This window comes from Gossypium hirsutum, chromosome A10, assembly GCF_007990345.1.
Source record: "Gossypium hirsutum isolate 1008001.06 chromosome A10, Gossypium_hirsutum_v2.1, whole genome shotgun sequence".
NCBI classification, from domain to species: domain Eukaryota; kingdom Viridiplantae; phylum Streptophyta; class Magnoliopsida; order Malvales; family Malvaceae; genus Gossypium; species Gossypium hirsutum.
The window spans coordinates 106,844,857-106,865,074 of NC_053433.1; the positions used below are offsets into that span (position 1 = coordinate 106,844,857).

At 32.5% G+C, this 20,218-nt stretch overlaps 2 protein-coding genes across 3 annotated transcripts; one reads left to right on the top strand and one right to left on the bottom strand.

Moving 5' to 3' along the window:
- The first annotated feature begins 347 nt into the window (after positions 1-347).
- LOC107896383 (MDIS1-interacting receptor like kinase 2) lies at positions 348-4,638 on the top strand. Of its 2 annotated transcripts, XM_016821550.2 has the most exons (3): positions 416-2,682; positions 2,822-3,197; positions 4,383-4,638. In XM_016821550.2, the coding sequence occupies exons 1-2, from the start codon at positions 444-446 to the stop codon at positions 3,163-3,165; spliced, it is 2,583 nt and encodes an 860-aa protein (XP_016677039.1). In that variant the 5' UTR covers positions 416-443; the 3' UTR covers positions 3,166-3,197; positions 4,383-4,638. The 2 variants fall into 2 exon arrangements, with proteins under 2 accessions (XP_040933900.1, XP_016677039.1); XM_041077966.1 differs by lacking the exon at positions 4,383-4,638 and having other exon boundaries at positions 348-2,682; positions 2,822-3,516.
- A 643-nt stretch (positions 4,639-5,281) lies between these two features.
- Positions 5,282-6,551, bottom strand: LOC107895433 (protein IWS1 homolog 1). Its single transcript, XM_016820716.2, has one exon. It carries the CDS (start codon positions 6,384-6,386, stop codon positions 5,370-5,372), a length of 1,017 nt encoding a protein of 338 aa, XP_016676205.1. The 5' UTR covers positions 6,387-6,551; the 3' UTR covers positions 5,282-5,369.
- Positions 6,552-20,218: the final 13,667 nt, after the last annotated feature.

Sequence of the window (20,218 nt, forward strand, 5' to 3'; positions counted from 1 at the left end):
TTTTCCCTTTAATTTCAAAAACTTAGATTTTGCTTCATGTATATTTTCTTATAATTTTAAATGACTATCATTAAAAGTTGAAAACAAAAAAAGGTTACATGTTGCCCACTTAGGTGAAAAAGGGGAAAGGGTATAGAAAAAGGGAACAAGGGTTTCTTATCCTATCAAAAGAACATGATTATTCTACCAAAACAGAAAAAACATAATTATTAGCTCCATAAAGATGTTAGAAATTGATTGATTGACCATAGATAATAATATGTACATTATACTAAAGTAAACACTCATAAAAAAAGCTCTCGAAAAATGCAAATCCTGATAATTGTGGGTAGTAAAGTATAGAATGTGAAAGACCCATTCACAACTTGGCACCTTCTCAAACCTTAGGTTGAAGCTTCCTAGTGATTGAAACTGTTGTAATATTGTTGTATAAATAGCTCTCCATGATACCCAATGTTGTTCATTCCAGTTTACAGCAAAAGACTCAAAATCCCATGGCTTCTTTTGCAATACCATTCAAAATCATCTTCTTCCTCCTCGTTGTCCTGCTTCAGTCTTCCCATGTTTTCTCTTCATCCTCCATTAACCTTACAGAAGCTGAAGCCCTTCTAAAATGGAAAGCTAGCCTTGACAACAACACCCAAACTATGCTCTCAACCCTGTGGGTCGGAAGCAGCAATTGCAACTGGGTTGGAATCACTTGTGATAAGGTTGGAAGCATCACCAATCTTAGCCTCGCAGGGTATGGTTTGAGATTGAAAGGTACACTTCACAATCTCAACTTCCTTTCCTTTCCAAGCTTGGTTAGCCTTAACCTTCAAAACAACTCACTATATGGCTCCATTCCGTCCCACATTGGGAACCTTTCTAAACTTGTCTTCCTTGACTTGTCCTACAATAATTTGTACGGTAATATCCCATCTCAAATAGGAATGCTTAAATCTCTCATGGAACTTAAGCTGTCTAAGAATAGTTTCTATGGGCCAATTCCTCCAACGTTCAACAACCTTACTTATTTGCAGCATTTACAGTTAGGACATAACCATCTCACTGGTCCATTGCCCAAGAACATATGCATAGGGAGATCACTCGCATATTTTGGAGCTATGAATAATAATTTGATAGGTCAGATCCCATCAAGTTTGAGAGATTGCAAAAGCTTATATGGAGTTAGGCTTGAAGGAAACCACTTAACTGGAAATATATCAAAAATCTTTGGTATATATCCAAATTTGAGTTTCATTGCATTAAGTGATAACAGATTTTATGGCGAACTTTCTCCGAAATGGAGCCAATGCCATAATCTGCAAAGCCTACAGATTGCCAATAATAACATTACTGGAAAGATACCACTTGAGTTGGGAAGTGCAACTCAGTTGCAAGAACTCAATCTCTCTTCAAATCATCTAATCGGTGAGATTCCCAAGGAACTAGGAGCATTGACAAAGTTGTCCCGTCTTTCGCTAAGTGGTAACCAACTGTCGGGTAAAATTCCATTTGGTATTGGACTTCTTTCAAATCTACGACAACTTAACTTGGCATCAAACAAGTTAAGTGGATCTATTCCTGACCAACTTGGAAATTGCTCCAGATTACGGAACTTGAATTTGAGCAGGAATAACCTTAGAGAGAGAATTCCATTTTCTATAAGCTACCTAAATGGCCTTCAAAGTCTAGATTTGAGTCATAATTCACTTACCGGAGGTATCCCACGTCAGCTTGGAGAATTACATTCCTTGAAAATATTGGACCTTTCTCACAATTTACTCAAAGGTTCCATCCCAAAAGCTTTCAGGGATTTGCATGGTTTGACAATTGTGAACGTATCTTTCAATCGATTAGCATTTCACGAGGTTTCATTCGATGCTATAAAGAACAATAAAGGCCTATCGAGTAATGCCACAGAACTAAGGCCTCATTTTGTCCCTTCTCGAGCAAATTATGGTCTTAAAAAGGGCACCAAAGACTTCATTTTAGTTGTGTTTCCAAACATTGGTGGTCTACTTTTGCTACTTATAATGGTTGCAACTTTTCGTAGGTTTTGTATGAAGACTCCAACCAAAAATTTCGAGTCAACGGAGGAAGAAAATGGAGATATTTTAACTGTATTGGGATTTGATGGAAGAATACTCCATGATGACATCATTGAAGCCACTGAAAATTTTAGCTCCAACTATTGCATTGGTTCAGGAGGATATGGAACTGTTTACAAAGCTACATTACGAACTGGTCAAATGGTTGCTGTGAAGAAATTTCACCAATATGTAGATAACATTCTCAACAACTCGAAAGCCTTTGAAAGCGAAATTGCTGCTTTACTAGAAATAAAGCATCGTAACATTGTGCAGATGTATGGCTTTTGTAAACATCGAAAGCATTCTTTTCTGGTTTTTGAGTTTGTAGAAAAGGGGAGTTTGAAAATGGTCTTAAGCAACAATGAACAAGCAGAGGAGTTGGATTGGAAGAAGAGGCTAAATGTAGTTAAGGGATTGGCTAATGCTTTGTCGTATATGCATCATGACTGTTCACAACCTATAATTCATCGAGACATTTCCAGCAACAATGTTCTTTTGGATTCGGACTATGAAGCTCATGTCTCAGACTTTGGCACAGCTAAACTTTTAAAGCCTGACTCCTCCAATTGGACTTCACTTGCAGGCACCTCCGGGTATATGGCTCCAGGTATTGACTCATCTTTTTTCCCTAAAAATTCTTTCAACATATCATTTATTTTATTAGAATTCTTAATTTCTCGTACTTCTTTAATTCAGTAGACATAGTTCAAATAGCATTAACGTCACTAGTATATATTTTTATGTAGAGTTGGCCTATACAATGAGAGCAGATGAGAAATGTGATGTCTATAGTTTTGGTGTGCTAACACTAGAAGTTTTATTGGGGAGGCATCCTGGCGATCTTCTTTCATCGACATCGGCATCCATGTCAAATGACAAACAAGTTTTGCTTCAGAATGAGATAGACCCACGTCTCCCACCACCAAAAAACCAAGTTGCAAAGGACATAGTCCCTACTATAATGATAGCAGTTTCTTGCTTGAATAGTAATCCCCAACTTCGACCAACCATGAAACAAGTTGCTCAAGTCCTTAGTTGTAAGTCTCATCCATTGCCAAGCCCTTTCTCGACCATAGCCTGCCATGGCTAACAAAGGTGCTACAGTACAAGTCATATATCTAGGTAAGGTATTTATATTTTCCTCTTATCTACTTTTTTGATCTCTCTTTCTTTCAGTCATCTTTTATTTAATTTGGATGTTCAGAAGTTCCTACTTGTGAATAAATTAGGTCAGCACCATAACAGGATTGCAAGTATTTTCCTAGTGTCACTTCTTGGAATAGAGGAAAGCGTTGGAGTTGTCGAGTATTTTATCATATTTGTTAAGTTAGAGTTTTTAGTTGGTCTCAATTTCTTTTATGAGAGTGTTTTATATGTTATATATCAATAAATTTTTTTATTATAATGAGAAATGAATCCAACATATTACTACACATTAACTAAAACATTATTTAAATTTTTATATGAATTTTAAATAAAGTAATATACGTTTGTTAAGTTACCATTTGTAGTCTATTTCAGTATCATAAATAATGTTTACTATTTTATTTCTTTCTTTCTTTTTTCACTAAAGCAAAAAATTTATTCAATTTTTCAAATCAATTTGGCTTTTTGAATTAAGGTCGAGTTAAATCTATTAAGGCTTGTTAAGAAAAAATATCGTAAGCTTAAAATATGTAATGTGTTTTTTGAAAATTAAGAATTTCGTTTCTATCTTTTATTTTATGGAATTTAATCTTTTTTATTGTTCAGATTTCAAAATTTAAATCAAATTATTAACATTTTAATTAAATTTATTACTATGACATTTAAAAAAAATTACTTATTTGATAGTCATGTAATTAAAAATAATTTTATACTTAACTTAGTGTTATTTCCATGAAACTAAATTTTAAAATAAAAAATAAATTCAAATAAAAATATATGAACTAATTTTTTTTTCGAAAAGTAAAAACACTTAAATCATATCTTTTAACATCTAAAAAAGTCAAGATAACAAAATGCAGTCACCTTTGTAGGTGGACGTATCCTTGGGAGCAATTAAAAAGAATAAACTATTAGCTCCATGAAAACGTTAGAAATTAATTGATTGGTAGGCGTTGACCCGCTGACCATTGAAAAGTATGACTCTTTTGAAATATTGTGAAGGAAGTGAATAAATATTGGAAGAGGTTTTTTTTGGCATAATGATTTTTTCCTCCCCAATTTTTTTTTAAAATTATTTCATTTTTGTTTAATTTTTCCCTTTTAATCATATTTTAAATAATTATAATGATTTTTATTTTTTTTCTGTTGACTGTACTATAGGTAACCCACAGACTTGATTGGGTCTGCGGATCAGAAGCTCAGCCATACTATTTATTAGCTTTATTATCATTAGTATCACTAGCCTATTTCCAGTAATTTTAAGATATGTAATATTATGTTGTAGAATAATAATTGACGAATTATGTTTTACAACTTGTAACTCTTTTTAGTTTTGCTTTAAAACTAAATTTCGAAATAATGTGTTTTAAAAAAATAATCGAGGTAGCTTCCCGGACTTGACCTTGTTGTCTAGGTCGGATATAAGGTGTTACACATTTTAAGGTGATTTGAAAAAAAAAAACATAAGTTTAAGGGCTAAAAATTAAATAGTAGATTAAAATGACCCTTTTTTTATGAAATTGAAGGGTCAAATAAGTCATTAGGCTTTTTTTTTCACTTATAAAATTAACACCAATTGATTTCGAGATTAAATATTGTAAAGGGAATATATGTATGTTGAGAAATTTTATTTATTTTACCTATTTGATACTAATTAACTCATAATTTAATCAAGGTCAATATAACTATCAAATATAAAAGAGTAAGTAATAAGAAAAAAACAAAAAAAAATATAATTTTTTGATAAATTATAACAAGGCAAAGTCATAAGAGGAATACAACTAGTGTAACTTAATCCTATACTACATTTGAGATGATAAAAATATTAACCATTAAACCTACACATGAAGTTTACAAAATCATAATTATTAACTCCATGAAGACATTAAAAATGGATTGATTTATGTTGAGAGCTAGCAGTGAAAATGATTGGTGAGCCCAAAAAAAACAAAAAGGAAAATCTTATGATATGACATTTAACGACTTAATTATTAATAAGTCAATATTCAACAAATTATTAGCTCATATTTGAATACAAACTATAATAATTAAAATTGAAATCAAATTTATTTTTGATTGGACGAAACAACATAACTCAATTTTATAGTATTGTCCCAAACATTGTCCATTGCGTATCCTGTTTAGACTCTACAAAACAGCAAGTTTTGCAGCTTGCAGAGTCTTCTTCTTATTCGATTTTTTCAATCTCCTCATGTTCTTCTCTATCCTTTTAAAACACTTGCTGTCTCTCACTTCTCTACATCTCCGATAACGTCTTGCAAACTCTGGTTTGAAATTTGTTAGAGGGTTCACCTCAAAAATGCACGGTGTTGGTTCAGGCACTGAAACAGACCCACTTGCTGTTCCTGATGAACATGGCCTGCGAGGACCTTCCAAAACTAACTTTGCCTCCCTCAATTCTACCCTTGTTGATTGCTTCATTAATGGCTTCTTCATCCTTGGAATTACGGTGTTTCTGAGGTCAGAGTAGTTTGTAGTCTTGTTGAATATGGTTCGACACCAGTTTTGGACCAAATGCTTGGCAAGTTTTCGATTGCCAGTGGTTTCCTCACCTGATTTTGAAAGAAACATAATGACTTTACCAAGCCCACTCTTCTTCAACTGCTCCCTTCCATCTTCTAAGCTGATATCAACAGGCATCACCTGAGTTAAGATATTCAAAATGGAAGATCGAAGCGTGGCGTTTGGTAAGCTTCCATCGGGAAGAGGCTCGAGCCAACTCTTCAACAAAGTTAAAATCCCATGATCCAAAAACTCTTGTTGCAGCTTTTTCTTGGAAAGAAAGTCAGTAAGAAGAGGCAGCATTTGGATCTTTCTAATAGCGGGTTTGTTTTGGATGTTAAGCTCAATGTCTTCTTCGGCAGCAACCTCCATTTGAGCCATTACTTTCTCAACGAGTAATCCAATTCCCGGAGAACTTGTTTCCTCCATCTTCTTCCTTCTCTTGACCTTATCGAACATCGCCTCGATCTCTACATCAGTATCAGATTTACGACGGATTTGTTCGTCTTTCTGGTCCTGATAATCCGAGTTAAGCCAACCCCACATCTCCTCCAGCTCACTCGGTTTCTGAAGCTTTCTCTTGTTGGTTTTAGGGAAATCGTGTCGCACGATCTCACGAATGATGTTGGTTTCTTCCTCCATGGATGATTTCTTCTTGACCAGCTTTCCTCTAGGTTTCAATGCTAAAACTTTGAATCCTAGTAATGCTTTGGTGGTGAAGTTCTTCTTAGGTTTCAAATGAATGATGCTGTATGTTATATATATATATATAATAGATAACCTGATAGGATGTAATGAAATTCTATTATAGTTGGAATCCTAGTTGCAGTTGGATTTCAAATTACAAATCCTAGTAGGAATTTGAGTTGAATTAATTCTGTAATTGTAATTGTTTCTTTTTAACTCAATTTTATTTCAACGTACAAATTTCTGATTTTTTCATGGATCAAAAAATATATCAGACGGGTTTGGATAAAGTATTCAAAACTTAAATTTCACTAATTAATAGTTATCTTGATATAATTTTTTAAAATTATCCTGATCACAAATTTAATTTAAAATTTAATTGAATTAGAAATTTAGAATCCCAGTTGAATTTGGGTTTTAAGATGTAATCTTATTTTTTTATTAATAACTATCCTAATGGGAAATGGATTTCATGATGTAAACCCTCATAGAAAATATTTGGATATGCATTTTATCGAGGTTTTCAATAAAAATAAAAGTTATATATATATATATAAAACTCTCAAATTTAAACAAGTCATTATATATATTAGTTAAATAATTCTTTAATTTATTACTTTTGTTCATTAATGCTCTTAATTTTAGTTAAAGTAATTTATTGAAAAAAAATTGTAAATCATTCAATAGAAATTATATATATTCTGACTTTAGCTTAATTGATTCAAATAATAAATACTAAGAGGTGGTACTAATTAAATTTGCCGGTGATAGCTTATACATCCAGGGAACGTCAAGCAAGCATTGACAAACAAACGGACACTACAGGAAAATAGGGCTTTAGCGGCGTTTTATCAACAAACGCCGCAAAAATTTTAAAATACAGAGCAATAGCGGCGTTTTAAGAAAAACGCCGCTAAAAACAGAGCAATAGCGGCGTTTTTTACTAAAACGCCTCTAAAAACTGATCATTAGCGGTGCTTTAGGTAAAACGCCACTAAAAACCAGATCATTAGCGGCGCTTCGGGTAAAACGCCGCTAAAAACCAGAGCACTAGCGGCGCTTCGGGTAAAACGCCGCTAAAAAACAGAGCATTAGCGGCGCTTGCTAAAAAACAGATCATTAACAGCGCTTTGGGTAAAACGCCACTAAAAACAGAGCATTAGCGGCGCTTTCGGTAAAACGCCGCTAAAAACCAGAGCATTAGCGGCGCTTTCGATAAAATGCCGCTAAAAACCAGAGCATTAGCGGCGCTTTCGGTAAAACGCCGCTAAAAGTCATAGAACCCTTAAGCCCGAACAAAAATCATAAACACTAAGCTTATAACCCCTAAAACAATAATTATTAAAATTTATGGTTATACAATATATTAAACATTCTCTTATATAATCGTAAAAGAGATATATAGTATTGAATTTAAAATATTAATTAAATTAATTATCATTTTAGTTTAAGATATATGGTTTAGGGTTTAAGCAAGTTTATGAGTTAACTATATATGGTTTAAGATTTACGGTTTATGAGTTAACTAGTAATTGAAGGTTTATGATGAATTATGGGTTTAGGGATTATGATTTAGGGTTTAAAGGTTAGGGTTGAAGTTTACAATGGGACAATTATTAACTTCTTAAGAGATAATTTTCTTTCCAGATTCTTATAACATGCATGGGATGCTATTAAGAAAGGGTGATTTTGAATGTGGAATTAGCATTTGTTGAACTATTAGCTAGAAATTAACTGAAGAACATTTAAGATTCAAGCTATTTTGTATATACTCATATTATTTAATATAAGAATATAAACATATATATGTGTGTGTGTGTGTGTTTTAATTTGTACTACACTAACATTGCCCACACAAATTCCCAATAATATGTATACGATTATGGTTTAAGGTTAGCAGTTTTTAAAGTACTTAATTTATAGTTTGGGCTTTATGGTCTAGGAGTTATGGTTAGTTTAAGGTTACCGATTGATTTTGGGGTTTAAAGTTTGGGGTTAGGGGTTTTGTGTTTGTGGTTTAAGGTTTAGGGGTTTAGAGTATCAGGTTTAGGGTTTTAAATATAGAGTATAATTTTGTACATGAATTCTGTAATTTGATGTAGATCTTGTAAAATATTTAGCGTTATTGATATAATAAATAGCATCATGTATTTTTTAAATTAATTTATATGCATACATAATATGTAATTTAAAATGTGTATTAAATAAAAATTAAGTTTCAACTATAGTTAGGGTTTAGAGTGTAAGTTTATTGTTTGAGGTTTAAAGTTTAAGGTATAATATTATTATTATTGAATATTTAATATTTAGAATTTTATGAGATTCTTGGGAATTTGTACTAAACCTAATATAAATATATGAAATATAGATATTGTACTACACTAACATTCATCACAGTAACATTATTTAGATATAATTTAAAAGAAATTCTAAATATATAGTTTTAAATTTTGATCAATTTTTATAAAATATTAAGGTATTAGCGGCGTTTATGTATAAACGCCGCTAAAGATCAGAAATAGCGGCGTTTTTCAAGAAAACGGCATAAAATTTCATTATACATTACAGTAAAACAGCGTCGTTTCCTCTGAATAGTAATGGCTTTAGCGGCGTTTTTGTAATAAACGCCACAACTCGTATTAGAACGGCGTCATTTTGTAGTGTAGATAAAAGAGGCATTAGTGGCGCTTTGCTGAAAACGCCGCAAAATGTCTGATTACCGGCGCGTTGCTGAAAACGCCACAAAATTTCCATATTTTAAATGGCGTCATTTTTTTCTCTCCTGAGGTTTATGGCCTTTACCCGAAATCAATTTCATTTTTTGCTAAGTAATTTTCCCCCATTTCGTCTCTTGCTTCCCTAAATCCCTAAAACACCTCTTCTCTTTTTTTCCCAAATCATCCCCTAATTCCCTAAACCTGAAATCCCTAACATTTCCCCCAAGTCCCCTTTTTTCCCCTATTCTGTTCCCCCATCCCCAGAATCGCTAACATTTTCCCTTTCCTCTCGTCGATGGTCATACGCTTCATGGGTTTGAAATGGTTAGTTTTTGAGTCCCCTTCAGATTAATATTTAGTTACTGTATTACTTGCCTTTTTTTTTGTTTGAAATGGTTTGAAATGGGTTTGATCTCGATGATTATACCCTTGTTTTAAGTAAACCCAATACCGGGTCTGGTGTTTCTGGTGCTGTTTTTCGAGATGTTGATTAGGTTTGCGGTTTCTTGTAAAGCTAGGGTTTTGTCTGAGATTTGCATAATTGTCAACAATGCAGGTGTCCTGATAGTTTATTTGATTATTATGGGTGATGTTATGTCTGGTTCGGTTCGTCATATTGGGGTTCTCGATCAGTGGTTAGGACTGGTTTTTGGGTTCATTCGGTTGCAATCTTTTATGTACAATTTTTGGTGGTTTATGATATAGTTTGGTTTTGTGAGGAGGGGGCTTTCTTTTTCTTCTTTTTTTTCAATTTGTAATCAAACTCTGTTTTCTCTCCTTTGCTGATTTGGTTTAACTTTTGATTCTATTGAAGGAGAGAACTGTACCTACAAATGTTTGAAAATAGTGATTTTGAATTTATTGAATAGGTATTTAAACTGAGTTGAAATCATTATTATAAAAATTTTAATTGAATATAATTTTTTTTCCAAATAAAATTAGACTTAGAATATAAAACAGATAATAACATTTATGATTATCTACATGCATAGCTAGTGTTATTGTTGAACTATGTTTAAAGTGAACTGAATTTGAATTTGAATTTTAATATTTGATTCAAATAGTTGGATAATATGATCCATTTTTATTTTTAATATATTTATTTGATATTATTTAAATTTAAGCTAAGTTGTTTAAGGTAAATCGATATTTACTTTAAATTAAAAATAAATTGGGTCAGTCTCGAATTAAATTTTAAGTGAATCAAAACATTTTCATTGGTTGATGTTAGGTCAAGAACACCTTATTACAACGAAATAGAGTGTGAAAATAAAGGAACCTCTTTCCCATCCATATAATAATAATAATCAGGCTGAAGCTTGAATGGTTTAAAAACTTCTTTTGGATAGTGATGTTTAGCTCATAGTTTATGTTCAATGAATCAATCCTATCTAACATGCAACAACAGCTTATATATATTGGATCTACTATGAGGACTATGAGGTAAAAACTTCTTTTGGACAGAGATGTTTACCTCATAGTTTATGGTAAAAAAAGGTCTTCGGCATTAACAGTAATATTGTTAGTGCTTATATATATTGGATCTACTATGATCCCAAATATATGGACAGCTTTTAAATTTACTGGAGCAACAACAGCTTACTATCTTTTAATATGTATACAATGTAACTTACTGTCTTTTAATGGTATTGAGCTTGGTCCTATTTCTCCTGTTAATGTTATACCAAATTGCTGGCTATTTTTTTAATCATTTTATTTGTTTATTCCCACCTGTTATTATGCAATATAATTAATATTATACCAATCATTAAATGTTGTTTATTTTTAGAACTCATTTGATTGTTTTGTCAACCAAAAACAGACTTTTGTTCTTCAAATGCAATGAGTAGGGAAGTCTCTCGACATTATTAGAGATCAATCCCAAGCATCTCTAAATAAACCCTCAAGAAAACATTTCCGTTTCAATCAAGGTAACATGTTTTTCCTAACATTTATGTTTCTTTCAACATGTTTTTCCTTTTATGTTTTCAACGTTTAATTAACATTTAATTACATTCCTAAATTTTTAATGTTTTTCCTAACATTTAATTAACATTTTAATTACATTCCTAAATTTTTAAGCTTATTTCATCCACTCTTTTTTGTGTTTTGTCTCGATTTGGCTTCCTTCGTTAAGTTTCCTGTAGAAGCTTACTTATCTTTTATTTTCAAGACACAGATTTAGGTAATGGAAGATGTATGCCTGTGTGTTTGTGTCTCTATATATGTATGTATTTGGTACTAGATGAAAGCTTTATTCCAGTTTTGAAATATAGACCAAGTTTTGCATACATTGATCAATTTCTGGCTCTTTTCCTTTGAATACATGGTTCTCTTGATACTAAATACTCAGGTACTTTCTGCATATTCTGTGATTCTTATTAGATAAGTTATATATCAACAGTTATGTTAGTTTCCATCAAGGCCTCTGTAAACATAAAGTTGGTATTCTGGTTAGGAGAAGTTAATGTTTATGAGTTTTGTGGAGTATGATTCTGCACATGCAAAGTTGGTTTGTTTCAATCTGTGCATTTTCATGTTTACATAATAATGGTGATTCCATTTTGGTTATTTAGATGTTCTTTTGGTCTGTTTTCATGTTTCTATCCAACTTATGTGTTTAGTGTGGACTTAGATTGATTTAAGAGTTTATTGATGTCTTGTTGCTCACGTTTTATATAATAAAATTGTTATATTTTGGTTATTTAGATGTTCTTTTGGTCTGTTTTCATGTTTCTATCCAACTTATGTGTTTAGTGTGGACTTAGATTGATTTAAGAGTTTATTGTTGTCTTGTTGCTCACGTTTTATATAATAAAATTGTTATATTTTGGTTATTTAGATGTTCTTTTGGTCTATTTTCATGTTTCTATCCAATTTATGTGTTCAGTGTGGACTTAGATTGATTTAAGAGTTTATTGCTGTCTTGTTGCTCACGTTTTATATTGTTGAATTCCTCTATTCATTTTCTTTCAGTTATGTGAAGAAATTGGCTGTGCTTTGACTGCTTTCTTATCCATTTTTTTATTATTTTTTATTGTTTGAATTGGAATTGTCCTGGGGTAGTTCTGCATTTATTTGCCTGGTACTGAATGTTAAAAACTGCATTTATTGTTCTGCGTCCTGGAAAGGGACCTTTTGAGTTTTGAGCTTACTGGGCTGTTGTTTGGTTTTTCAATCTCTGCAGTAAAACCAGGTTTATATGAATTTACAGTTTTATTGACAGTTTTATTTTAGCATGCAAGAAAAAGACACTTTACTTGCTTGCGAGAGTAATTTTTCATGGTCTTTTGGGAACCTACACATTGGGTTGTTAACCTGTTCATGTCTAGTTCTGTGTGAATCATTTTATCCTCACTTGTTTCCTGTTGGATTCTTTTTAGTTCCATACCCTCCATACTACCAAAAAGGGAGTGCTCTGTGAGACAAAGTCAAAAGTTCTAAGATATTTTTTTCATTATATAGTTTTTGTTCACCAAACCTAGAACTTAATAAAAATGATGGTTGTGAAATTTTATAAATAATGTTCCTGAAATGTTGGTAATGAGCCAAAAAAGAAGAGAATTGCCTGCCATGCTGAAAATTCTTGATGAAAGTCAAGAGAACAAGAGGTGGCTGTTGTCCTTAAACGAAATTGTTAGTATTGGAGTTTTTCTTTTGCTTTCTGTCTTTAGAATATTGATATTATTTCCTATGATGCTCTGATTCATGTGTGAGTGGGAATGAGCATGCTAGTATTTGCTTGTACTTATTCTGAAACCTGTTTTCAGATGTAGGATAATGTGTTCGATTTGGGCATTTTAGGAAAGTCAAGGTTTGAAGAAACAGCTGACTGGATTTGCTAATTGTGTTATGTGCCTTGTATTTACAATTTTTTTGCAGAGATGGAAGTCATTTGTATGCTCATAAAAGATTTTGTATTTTTTTGCAGAAATGGTTTGAAAAGATGTGCAGTTTTGCCAGATTTTGCTGAGGGGTATAGCTTCATTTACTGCTTCCTGCTCCTCCTGCAAGTATTGGTTCAACTGAAACTGCCATTTAATCTTCGAATTAAAATTTGGTACTGATATAGATAAAGTTTTTATATTTTCTTAAACTGAAATATATTTGGTGCTACTCTTATAATCTTACATCTGTTCTAGGTACTATCGAGCACCTGAAATAATATTTGGTGCAACTAAATACACCACAGTCATTGACATTTGTTCTAGGTACGTACAGGCCGTTTAGTTGCTAAATTTTTTTTCCTTATTTCTATGCATTTTCACTTTAAATTACTTAACAAATATTACTTTTTGGACTCCAGCCTCTGTTTGCTGGTGAGAGTGGAGTAGACCAGGTACGTTTTATTAAGGTACGTTTTAAATATTTTAAAGATTCAAAGTATATAGGCTGGAAACTTGACCTTATAGTATTAATTATTTGAAGTATGAATAAGTATGAATTAATTTTATTACCATATATGTAGCTTGCTTGTCCATTATAGTTACAACAATAGCTGACCTTCTCTCTAACCTTATTTTAAATATTTTAAAGATTCAAAGTATATAGGCTGGAAACCTGACGGGTTGCCTTATATCGAGCTGCAAGATATAATGGATCCTCCCTAGGTGTAACAACGCCACGTATGATGAATCTTAAAAAATTCAAAAAGAATTGAAAAAAGTTCTATCGCTATTGAATATTTATATAACCTTAATTTATTTCCACTTTACTTATAAAAACTAAACTACGATTCTTTCTTGATATTATTATATTCAAATTACTATTTTGTTATATTAAACATGTTTGATTTTAATTTTTATTATTTTTAAATGTCTTTAAAATTTATAACTAATTTTTATCAAAATAGTATTATTAATTATTATTTGAAGTATGAATAAGTTTTTATATTTTGGTTCAACTTAAGTATTATTTGATTCAACTTAAGTATGAATTAATTTTATTACCATATATGTAGCTTGCTTGTCCATTCCTTATTTTAAATATTTTAAAGATTCAAAGTATATAGGCTGGAAACCTGACGAGTTGCCTTATATCGAGTTGCAAGATATAATGGATCCTCCCTAGGTGTAACAACGCCACGTATGATGAATCTTAAAAAATTCAAAAAGAATTGAAAAAAGTTCTATCGCTATTGAATATTTATATAACCTTAATTTATTTCCACTTTACTTATAAAAATTAAACTACGATTCTTTCTTGATATTATTATATTCAAATTACTATTTTGTTATATTAAACATGTTTGATTTTAATATTTATTATTTTTAAATGTCTTTAAAATTTTGTTATATTAATAAGATTTCTAAAAAAGTTCTATGGAGCTTATAAATAATTCTATTGACCTTAAAAAAGAATTAAAAATTTCAACGACTGAATGGCCAATTATAAATTTCATTTATCAACATAACATTATTGATCATTGTTTAAAAATATTATAACTAATTTTTATCAAAATAGTATTAATATTGATCATTACTTAAATAAATTACATAACTCACATAACGTACATAACAACTTACATAACTTAACTAATACATGTAGTTTAATCTAATAATTTCCTTAAAAGCATATAGTTTAAAAGTTCAAATTTCATAACTTACATAATCTATATAACTTACATAAAACATAAATATATATCATATCAAGACTTACATAATAAACAACTTACCCGTGAAACTTATTGCCAACTTTAGACTTCAACAATTACGAAATGGATAGGACTTGGATGAATTTCTCAAGGGCAAGCAACGAGTATCAAAATGGAGTGCAATCTTTTTTAGATTTTGCATTTCACAATTCAAGCCAAGAGAATATGATTCTTTGCCCGTGTAAGAAGTGCGGCAATATCTATTGGCATTATCGTGAAGTTGTCTACGAACATCTAATTGTTGATGGCTTCATTCGGGGGTATAAAAAATGGAATTTCCATGGAGAGTGTACAACTAGTGGAGCCTCTTCGACGATTAATCCGGGTTATCCTTATAGTGGTTACCGTCAGCATGTTAGAGAAGATGACATGGAAGGTATGATGCGGGATGCATTTAATATGCGGAGTGAAAGTTTCCAATCATTTCCACCAAACTATGTTGCATCTGATGATGTCAATATCGGTGGGAATACTTTTATGGAAATGAGAAGAAGTGTACCGGATGAACAACCGAATGAAGAAGCGGCGAAGTCCTACACGTTACTTGGTGAAATGAATGAAGAACTTTATGAGGGATCAAAATTTTCGAAAATGTCATTCTATATTCGCCTTTTCCACTTAAAATGTTTGGGAGGGTGGACCGGAAACTCTTTGACAATGCTATTAGAGCTTTTGAGAGAAATGTTCCCATTTGCAAAAATCCCTCAATCATGTAAAGACATGAAGAAAGTGATAAAAGATTTGGGCCTTGGGTACAACAAAATTCATAGTTGCCCAAATGATTGCATGTTGTATTGGGGTGATTGGAGAAATCAACAGTCTTGTCATGTTTGCGGTAAATCTTGTTGGATGAATAGAGATGCAGAAGATGTTAATGAGGATGAATATGGGCCACAGTCAAGAAGGAAGCCGAACAAGATTTTGCGATATTTCCCGCTAATCCCAAGGCTTCAAAGGCTATTCATGTCGTCAAAGACAGCTGAGTTTATGACGTGGCATCATGATCAACGAACGGATGATGGATTATTAAGGCATCCAACAGATTCTTTTGCATGGAAATTATTTGACAATAAATTTCCAAGCTTTGCAAGTGATCCTCGGAGTGTAAGGCTCGGGTTAGCATCTGACGGATTTAATCCTTTTAAAATCATGAGCACCTCGTACAGTACTTGGCCTGTGGTTATTGTTCCTTATAATTTGCCTCCATGGCTCTGCATGAAGCAATATTCTTTGATATTATCTATGATTATCCCCGGAGAAAAAGGCCCCGAAAATGATATTGACATATATCTACAGCCACTTATTGAAGAGTTAAAACAATTATGGGCGGGTGTTAAGACGTATGATGTATTGAGAAAGGAGAACTTTTACCTACGTGCTGCTTTGATGTGGACAATTAATGATTTCCCGGCATATGCGAATTTATCGGGTTGGAGTACCAAAGGACGTTATGCTTGTCCTTGTTGTGCTACTCAAACGTGTTCACAGTGGTTATATAATGGGAAGAAGTTCTGCTATATGGGGCATCGTCGGTGGTTAGATGAAAATCATAGATATAGATTTCAGAAGGCTTTATTTGACGGTACTGAAGAGTTGAAAAAAGCTCCTCAGCAGACCATTGGATCTGAAATCTTATTCATGTTAAAAGATATGGATTTCAGTTACGGGAAGCTGAATCAACCATCTAATAGGCAAACAAATAGACGATCAAGGGATGAATCTGATGATGAATCTGACGAGGAGGATGACCCTAATGAGGCAGACTTATGGAAGAAAAGAAGTATTTTTTTTGAGTTGCCTTATTGGGAGCATCACATATTACGCCACAATCTTGATGTGATGCATATTGAGAAGAATGTCTGCGAGAACATCATCCGGACAATTTTGAACGTCGATGGTAAATCAAAAGATAATCTTCAAAGTCGACTTGATTTAGTTCACATGGGAATTAGGCGTGATCTTCATCCCCAAGTACTTCCTAATGGAAAATATTGGTTGCCGCCTACAATTTTTGCAATGTCAAAGGAAGAGAGAGAAATGTTCTGCACGGTGTTGAAGGATATAAAGGTTCCGGATGCGTATTCATCAAATATATCTCGATGTGTAAGTCTTAAAGATCGAAGACTATATTCATTAAAATCACATGACTATCACATCCTAATGCAAGATCTACTTCTAGTTGCTTTACGGTGCTGTATGTCAAAGAAGGTAACGTCCTGTATAATTGAGCTGTCCAATATAATGAAAGCAATTTGTGGCAAAGTTCTGAATGTTGAAGAACTTGAAAAAGTACAAGATCGAGCCGCTTTGACATTATGCAATTTGGAGAAGATCTTTCCACCTTCCTTCTTCACTATTATGGTGCACCTTGTCATTCATCTCCCTCGTGAAGCAATAATTAGTGGGCCGGTTTTCTATCGTTGGATGTATCCAATTGAAAGGTGCTAATTTATTTCAAAGGCATTCACCTTTATACCTATAGTTACCAGTTTTGATAATGTTGTATATGGTGTTTAGGTTCCTAAGCAAATTGAAGTCTTATTACCGTAACAAGCGTTTCCGGAAGGATCAATTGCTGAAGGCTACTTGGCAGAGGAGTGTATGACATTCTGTTCTAGATATTTAGATGTTGAAACAAGATTGAATAGACCAAGTAGAAATGCCGGACTCAATGATCCTAACTTGGACAAAACTTATTTATTTCAAAGTTATGGAGAACCAATCGGCAAAGTTGAAATTGTAGAATTAGATGACCAATCTTGGATACAAGCACATAGTTCTTTTCCACCATGATGCACTTGAACAATTACGCAAGTAAGTTCTAGAATATGATAAATATTCTTCTTCTTTTTTATTTGTTTATTTTTTAACGAATTAAACATGTGTTTAACATAGTGAGTACAAACAAAGCTTAAGATCTCGTCCACGCGTACGAAGATTACAACATCGCGAGATTAATAGGTTATTCGCAGAATCTTTTCATGAATGGTTAAGCCAAACGGTATGCAACTCAACATTTTGTTGACAAATAATAATGTTTTCTCATAACATTTATAATTACTCAATTTACTTTCGATTCAATAGGTTTGGAGTGGGAATATCGTTAATGACGAAGTTAAATGGCTTTCCCAAGGTCCGAATCGAGTAGTAAAAAGATATAGTGGCTTCATCATGAATGGATTTAGATTTCATACCAAATATCGCGAGAGATTGAGGAGAACTCAAAATTGTGGAGTAGTTGTTAATTCTTTAATTACAAGTTACGCTAGTGCTAGGGACAGTAATCCTGTCGAGGGAAATGTGGAGTATTATGGACTTCTAACCGACATTATTGAGTTGGATTATTATGGAAAATGGAAAGTTGTCTTATTTCGATGTGATTGGGCTGATGCTAATACTGCTCGCGGAATTAAAAATGATCAGTTTGATTTTACAATGGTGAATTTCTCTCGATTAATTCACACTGGAGAACATTTGATAGACGAGCCGTATGTATTTTCTTCTCAAGTTAAACAAGTTTTTTACTCGAAAGATCCAATTGATGAGGGTTGGTACGTTGTACTCCGAAACACCCTTAGAGACTTGTTTGACATGGGGAATGGAAGTAGAGATGACATCGGTGAAAGATCAGAAACTTTGCCTTTTCCAGAACAAGACTTAGATGAAAATATCCCTAGTATTAGTACACAATTTCAATGGGTTCGTCAGGATGTAGACGAAGATATTTACGATTTATGATGTAGTAAGATTTTATGATTTTTTTATTTATATGTATTGTTACAATATTAACATTGGTCATGTTATATAATTTAACTATTTTATATTTACTATTATTGTTATTTCTTACTAAAATTTTATCTATTTTATATGTTGCAGGAAAAATGCCTCGAAGAAGATTAAGAGATCTTAGTATTGTACAGAATACTAACAATTCGGAAGAAGTAAGTACTGAACAGCAGACAGTTGCTGGATCTTTAAGCGTGCCGGAGACACTTGACGAGTCTGTGGAAATTCAAAGTAATGTTAAGTTTATTTTATAAATTGTATTAAATTTTATTACTGATTTATTTTTAAATTTCAATATAGTAATAATTTATTATTTTTCAGCTGAAAATGGTGGGACGCGCAGAGGTCGAGGACGTACGCTCCTAACAGATTTATATAACTTAAATTCTGTCGAGCGTGTCAAAGTAACTAGAAACAGCCATGGTCAGCCTGTTGGACAAGAAGCTCGACTTTTAGCAGGCTATTTGGGCATTATAGCACGAAATGCCAATCTGTTGCCCATCAACTACGAATCATGGCATAACATGCCTGATAGCAATAAAAATCAAGCTCTCTCTAATATTAAGGTAACAAAACGTTAATGTAATTATAATACTTTTGTTTAAGTTTCATTTATATTTACTTCCTAAACTTGTGTTTTTTAGGATAGGTTTGCTTTAGAGGTCTCTGATGCCTATATCAAGAAGGCATTGGGTAAAAAATAGAGAGACAATAAAAGCATTTTGAAAAAAGAATATTTTAAAAAACCCATAAGCCTCGAAGAAAAATTGCAAAATGTCCCACCGGGAATGCTGAGGTACCAATGGGAAGATGCGGTCCGATTTTGGAATTCGAAGAAAGGAGAGGTATTATCTACTTGCAAACTCTTAGAAATTTTTCAGTTTATAGTATTTACTATATACGTAATAATAATTTCATTATGTAGGACCGTGAGCGAGTTGGAATAAGCAGCAGGCAAAAACAAAAATTTACGCACACGGCAGGGTCGAAAAGTTTTGCTTGTGTTGCTCAGGCCGAGGTACTATGGATTTATTACATCTATCAAGTATTAATAACTTTTTACTATTAAATAATATTTTTACTACTATATTGTAGGAAGCCTCGTCTGGTCAAAAAGTTGGATGCCTTCAACTTTTTGACATTACACACAGGAAAAAAGATGGAACTCCGATGTCATCTGAGGCTGCAGAAATTATGGTATATTTAGAAAATAAAAATTGATTCATTATAAATATTTATAATATTTAATTATAATGTTTTAATTCGTCGTTTTTATTAGTGTAATTTAAATAATGTTATGTTGTATTCTTTTTTATTGTATATTTCGTTTCTAACTCTTTAACTGATTTATTAGGAGAAACTAAAAGATAAGAAGGCAGAGTATGAAGTGATTGCTTCGACTGATAGTTCTGTTAATTTTGAGGATATTGATAACAGAATTATTAATGAAGTTTTGGGTCCTGAAAGGTATGGTCGGGTTAGATTTCAAGGATCTGGTGTTAACCCGACCCAATATTTTGGATCCACCTCGCACCAATACATGCCTTCCGGGAGTCAAAGTCAAGCTGAAGTTCAGAGGTTAAAAGATCAGATAGTTCAGATACAAGCTAGCACAGATGAGCAAATTTCTC